Here is a 6,744-nt window from a genome sequence, read left to right as displayed (position 1 = left end):
GTCTTCATTCACGGGCACCAAAAATATTGTTTCCTTGTCTGAAAAAAAATCCCAAAAATTCCCCAAATTTCTGAAAATATGTAAAACTTTCATGAAGAAAAATTCCAATAATTCCTTAAAAATTTCCCTTAAAGTTCTATTTTTAAAAAAAGTCTGAAAATTTGGCTAGAAAAATCTTGTACCAATCCAGTGAATTTCGCTGGATTTGGTAGATTTTTTTTAAAGAAACATTTTTTAACATTTCTTTTTGTCCATCAAAAATGTTTCCCAAAAATGTTGAAAATGTGGACATCAGAAGTTTCACTGTGAAAATATATATTTCTCCACATTTTCAAACTTTAAAACGGGTCAATTTGACCTGTAGGATAACACGAGGGTTAAAATACAGAAAGTAAAAGATATTAGCAGACAAATAAGAAGTTCTGATAACGACAGTAAAATATTAAGGATGCGATCAATGCCTCTCATTGATCAGTGATCAGAATGTGGTTTACTGATGATATTTAACCCTCTGAACCCTTCAAAAGGCATATTTTAAAAATCACCTTAATTAAACTATTTATCAGTCGGAAACTGTAAAACTGAAAGAATTATCTGACTTTCAATGTTTTAAACTAATTATCTGTGATGCTTCTATCTATAAAATTAACCAAATCCTGACCTTGAAATCATATTTCATCAAGATAAGTTTACTCTACTTTTCATCTAAAAATTAGCAGAAAATTAACCGTTTGCTCAAATCAGATTCCGTAAAAAACTAAAAATTCTATGATCCCTGCTGCAGCTATGAAGCCATTAGTGACCCAGCTGTGACCAACAGTCATATACGAAAAATTCAGAGAATGTTCAGGTTAACTGCAGGCAGTGTTTCCACAGAGCAGAGATAATCTCAAACAGGGTAACCCCAACAGAGCTGAAATTTGGCCAGGATGTACTCCAGGCATGAGTAATAAAGTTCTCAAAATGCTCCACAAAAGTCTGAAGGTGTGGAAATGGCGGCTGGTGGAATTTCGACAATTCGCCATGAAACAGGAAGTGCTGTATATCTGGTCTTTGCATGTGTGATCAGACTCCGGCCCTGATAACATACATAGGCCAATAGTCACAGCGATAGCGCCACCTGGTGGACAGTTTTGAGAGGTTGCCATCAACAATGCCATAGGCAGGAATACACTCTCTGTCGCAGCGCCATCTGGTGGACATGCTTGGATTTGCTGACCAGCAAGAATGCGAGGACCTGACCAACGCTGCTTGCAGCTTTAATTGTTTATCCCATTTTTTGAATCGCAGTTTTCAAGGCCTAAAAACACTCAAAAATGTGTGAAAATTTGCACACACATCAAGACCGGCGAAAAATTTGATATTTAATGGAACTTGCAAAGGTGTGAGCCAAAATGGCTCAATAGTGCCACCTGGAAAATTTCAAACAGGCTCTATGACCAGTCCATGTCACCTACAGCTATGAAATTTGGTAGTCATATGTAACTCGTCAAGACGCCCAAAAATACAATCGACAACCATACCTAAAACACAACAGGAAGTCAGCCATTCTGAATTATGTAACATATAATGTGACCAGCAAGGATGCGAGGACCTGTTCAACGATGCTTGCAGCTTTCATTTTTTATTTATTTTCCATAAAATTAGGATTTAATTGCATTTTTTCTTACACAGTTTTAGTAAAACTGGCTCAATAGAAACAGCAGTGAAGGTTTATAAATAGTAGTAAAGTAAAGTAAACATATAAAAACCTACTTAGAGCCTCATAAATAAATTACATTCTGCATACAGCTCACAGTAGTCAGGATTATATGTAAGGGCTTCAGTTGGTTATTTAAGATAAAAAATGTCATCATAATTATAGAAAAGTTGCCTCTTAAGTGTTTTTTTTGACATAAATATGAATTATTCCTCTAAAGAAAGTTTATTTTTGTTGACATTTAGTCCCCAGTTTGTACACATGAAACTTTAATGTTGGCTTCTCATCGATCCAGATGTTTGTTAAATGTGATTTAATTCAGTTTGTCTGGTTTCTGTTTGGTTCCAGCTGCTGAAACCTCCGTTAGTGATTCAGTGTTTGTTCATAAACAGCCTGAAATATTCTGTTAGACTTTAGTTCTCCTGCTGCTGCTGCACAGTTGGTTTAAATAATAAATTCATGCGTGTGCTGATGTTTTCCATGCAGGGAATTATTCAGAAATGAAGGAAACTCTGCTGTTGGTTTATGAGGCTCTGGTCTAGAAGAGCTGCTTCTCAGAGGATGTTTGGTTTATTTATGTTTTAAAAAGAACACAAACAGCTTCAATTAATGCTTGTTTTTGTTATTTATTAGAATTTATTGAGAATTTAGTCAATTATTCTGTCAGTCCTGTTAGAATTCTTTATCTTTCTTTAGTTAAAGCAGCAAGAAAACAGAATAATCCATTTGGGATCTGTGAAATGTTTTTTATTTTTATCAATATTAATTGCATTTAAAGCAGTTTCTGTTTGCAGTTTAATCTTGGATGAACAGATTTCAGTTTCTGAGAATATTTTGAAGAAGCTCATTTATCATTTATTCACACTGAATCCAAAATAAGAATTTGTTTGATCAGATTTGACTGATTAATAGAACAAACTGGGCTGTTGGTCCGTGTGGGTTTTGTACAAATAACAGGTTCAACCTTCAGCCCAGTAAAGTCCAGAGAAACCAGTGGACAAACCAGACTGGGACGCATAGTTCTAATATTATGGGATGCACATGGACAGTCTGTTTGAACCTCAGCGAGTTAAACCGAACCTCAGCGAGTTAAACTGAACCTCAGAGTTAAACTGAACCTCAGCGAGTTAAACTGAACCTCAGTGAGTTAAACTGAACCTCAGCGAGTTAAACTGAACCTCAGTGAGTTAAACTGAACCTCAGTGAGTTAAACTGAACCTCAGAGTTAAACTGAACCTCAGCGAGTTAAACTGAACCTCAGTGAGTTAAACTGAACCTCAGCGAGTTAAACCGAACCTCAGTGAGTTAAACTGAACCTCAGAGTTAAACTGAACCTCAGCGAGTTAAACTGAACCTCAGTGAGTTAAACTGAACCTCAGTGAGTTAAACTGAACCTCAGCGTTAAACCGAACCTCAGAGTTAAACTGAACCTCAGAGTTAAACTGAACCTCAGAGTTAAACTGAACCTCAGAGTTAAACTGAACCTCAGCGTTAAACCGAACCTCAGAGTTAAACTGAACCTCAGAGTTAAACTGAACCTCAGCGAGTTAAACTGAACCTCAGAGTTAAACTGAACCTCAGAGTTAAACTGAACCTCAGAGTTAAACTGAACCTCAGCGAGTTAAACTGAACCTCAGAGTTAAACTGAACCTCAGAGTTAAACTGAACCTCAGAGTTAAACTGAACCTCAGAGTTAAACTGAACCTCAGAGTTAAACTGAACCTCAGCGAGTTAAACTGAACCTCAGAGTTAAACTGAACCTCAGAGTTAAACTGAACCTCAGTGTTAAACTGAACCTCAGCGAGTTAAACTGAACCTCAGCGAGTTAAACTGAACCTCAGAGTTAAACTGAACCTCAGTGAGTTAAACTGAACCTCAGCGAGTTAAACTGAACCTCAGAGTTAAACTGAACCTCAGAGTTGGTTCTGTCCTGGACTGTTCCCTGGACTCCATAGAGGAGGTGGGTGAGAGGAGGATGTTGTCAAAGCTCACATCCATCATGGACAATCCCTCTCACCCACTGCATGACACTGTGGGGTCTTTAAGCAGCTCCTTCAGCAGCAGACTGAGACATCCACCCTGCAAGAAAGAGCGCTATCGCAGGTCCTTCATCCCATCTGCTAGAAGACTTTACAACATCAGCATCACTGGCTGATGTTAACATAAACTGGACTATATCATTACCACCCCAAACCATAAAATTTGCACTGACATTCTTGCACTGCACATCTCTGCACTTTTAAACTTTATTTTTATTTTTATTTTTTCTGTTAAAAAATTTTGCCACCCTTGTATATATTGTAAATAAAGCTGCTGTAACAATGTAAATTTCCCCTGGAGTGGGGAGAAATAAAGAACTTTATCTTATCTTAAACTGAACCTCAGTGTTAAACTGAACCTCAGCGAGTTAAACTGAACCTCAGCGAGTTAAACTGAACCTCAGCGAGTTAAACTGAACCTCAGCGAGTTAAACTGAACCTCAGAGTTAAACTGAACCTCAGAGTTAAACTGAACCTCAGTGTTAAACTGAGATGCCCCTGCGGGTTCAGAGAGTTAACTGTAGAATATTTTTGTGTCTCTAAACACAAAGAGACGTTTGATGGCAGCTGTGAAGTCGCTGCTGAACACCAGAGAAGTTTCCTGGGAGCCGCAGGCTGATGGGAACTGTGTCAGAGGAACATCTCTGCAGCTTTCAGCACCAATCACTGCAGCAACTGGAGCATGAAGGCATCAACAAGCTGCAGTACGGCAGCAGGCCAGAGAGGGGCGCTGCTGCACCGACCCACCACAAACTAAAGGAGGAAGCAGAGAGTCCAGACATGTGGAGGATAAATGGAGACGAGTCCAAACAGTTTGAGGCTAGAAGAACCGGTTCAGTCGTTTATTCTGGCTTTGTTCCGCTTTCACGCAAAACCAGGTTTGTCTCAGATATAAAACTGTCTCTCCGCCTTTGTTTGAGTCCGATTTAAAACTGTCTGTCTTTGTTTGTGTCAGACTTTCTGCAGCACAAACGGGTGAATCTGTGAACAAACCAGACTAGAATTTAGATCTTATATTAAAGTTATCGGACCCACGTGAAAAGCCTGGAACTAAACCGTCTGTTTATCAAAGCAGAAGAAGCAATATGTCAAAGAAATAAAGGTTTTTGATGAATTCTCTGCAGCCCAAAACTCACAGACAGATTTAAAACTTTTAGACCAGGGGTGTCCAACATGCGGCCTGCGGCCCAAAAGCGGTCCTCCAGAGGGTCCAGTCCGGCCCTCAAAGTGTAAAAAATACAGAGAAGACATTAACTGTAAATTAGTAAAAGTATAAATTTAAAATAATTTCTAGACCATGACAAGTTGTTTTGATCAAAAAGTAAAATACTAGATTGTTCATTGTTTTGTTGTTTCCATTTTTTAACTACCTTTTTTGTCTAATTATTTGTCTCTTTTTTGTTTTGTTTCATGTCATTTTTTGTCATTTTGTTTCTTGTTTTTGTTGTTTTGTGTCTCATTTTTGTAAAATTTGTCTTGTTTTGGTTACTTTTTGTCCCTTTTTAAAAACTTTTTTTGTCGTTTGTCTCATGTTTTTGTTGTTTTGTGTTTCCTTTTTGTCTCGCTTGTGTTTTTGTTTTTAAAACTCTCTCTTTGTCTGTCTTTCTGTCAGACACTTGTTTTTGTTTCTGCAGCACAAACTGGTGAATCTGTGGACAAACCAGACTAGAACCATATTTAGTATTAAAGTTATTGGACCCACATGCAAAACCTGGAACTAAACCGTGTGTTTATCAGAGCAGAACAACAAAAGAACCAGAAAAATGGAGAAGAAATTCGGATGTTTTGACGAAATCTTCGAAGCACTCACAAAAATGACATTATTTATCATCTAGAAACAGTAAAAACAGAGAGAATAATCAGAATTTTAGCTTTTGTTTTGCTGTTTTTTTGTTGTCAGAACAATGATGTGCAGGTTCAGGTTGTTGAAAACAGTCAAAAATAAGAAATCTGTCTTTCTGCAGATATTAAACTCTGCCTGTTGTTGTTTCTGTTATATTTAAACTCAGTTTCTGTCAGATATTAAACTCTCTGTCAGATATAAACTCCGTCTCTGTTCCTGTCCCTCAGATGAATGGAACTCCTCGGTCTGTTTCTGCGTCTCTCTGACAACCCTCTTTGTTTACCACCTCTGTTTGGCAGCTTCTCTTTGCCGCTCAGTAAATATTTCTCTTCATCCTCCTCCTCCTCCTCCTCCTCCGTCAGATGGATCAGACTCCTCCCCCAGACTCCCTCTCTGCCTCCCAGCCTCCTCTCAGTCATTCAGTCGTGGAGATGTGGAGAGTCTTTCTGTCCCTCTGTCTGTTCGTTCAGCCCAACTCAGCCGAGGAAGGTAAGAAAAACTCTTTTCTCTGTAGCTGTGTGAGGATTCAGACCACCATAGAGGTCCAGACCTGCTTCAGTCTGGATCACAGAGGTCCAGACCTGCTGCTCTGGTCCAGACCTGCTGCTCTGGTCCAGACCTGCTGCTCTGGTCCAGACCTGCTGCTCTGGTCTGGGTAAAGCCTCCTGATGAAGCTCTGATCTGCAGCAGCTCCACTCAGCTTTAAAATGCAGATTTACTGGAGAACATCAGACGGACTCTGAGGAACCAGGTGGGATCCGACAAAAGATTATGGAAATCAGGCTGTAGACAAATGAATACTAAGTTGTTGGGACTCGTTGACCCCCTTTGAAGCCACCCGTGTCACTCGTAAACCCCCCCACAAGGATGGACCGGACCACCGACCCACTGAACCACCGACCCACTGAACCACCGACCCACTGAACCACAGTTAAAGAGTTTAAAGTGTTTAAAGTCTCCGCTACTGAGGATCTTTAACTGTTTAAATGCTTCAAAAAGCTTCATGAGTCTCACAAAGTGTGTGTCTGTGAGAGTGTGTGTGAGTGAGAGTGTGTGTGTGTGAGAGAGAGAGAGAGTGTGTCCATAAATGTCAGATCAGAGCTGAGGAGCTGCGACAATTAGATGACTCAAGCTGCCTTTACGAGTGTGTGTCTGTGTGTAGC

The 6,744-nt window shown here is 39.5% G+C and overlaps 1 protein-coding gene across 2 annotated transcripts in view; it reads left to right on the top strand.

The window, feature by feature from the left end:
- Window positions 1-4,476: 4,476 nt before the first annotated feature.
- The window catches only part of ephb6 (eph receptor B6), a 69,262-nt gene continuing 66,994 nt past the window's right edge, over window positions 4,477-6,744 (top strand). For both annotated transcript variants that reach the window (XR_008602796.1, XM_023270797.3), the window contains exons 1-2: window positions 4,477-4,616; window positions 5,944-6,070. Coding sequence is in view for 1 of the 2 variants with exons in the window: in XM_023270797.3 (XP_023126565.1) it covers window positions 5,944-6,070 (127 nt within the window). In the remaining variant the exon portion in view is untranslated. The remainder of the gene's footprint in view (window positions 4,617-5,943; window positions 6,071-6,744) is intronic.

This window comes from Amphiprion ocellaris, chromosome 9 (assembly GCF_022539595.1).
Source record: "Amphiprion ocellaris isolate individual 3 ecotype Okinawa chromosome 9, ASM2253959v1, whole genome shotgun sequence".
Lineage (NCBI taxonomy): Eukaryota > Metazoa > Chordata > Actinopteri > Pomacentridae > Amphiprion > Amphiprion ocellaris.
Note: the sequence above shows the minus strand (reverse complement) of the source record. Positions and strands in the feature narration are given on the sequence as shown.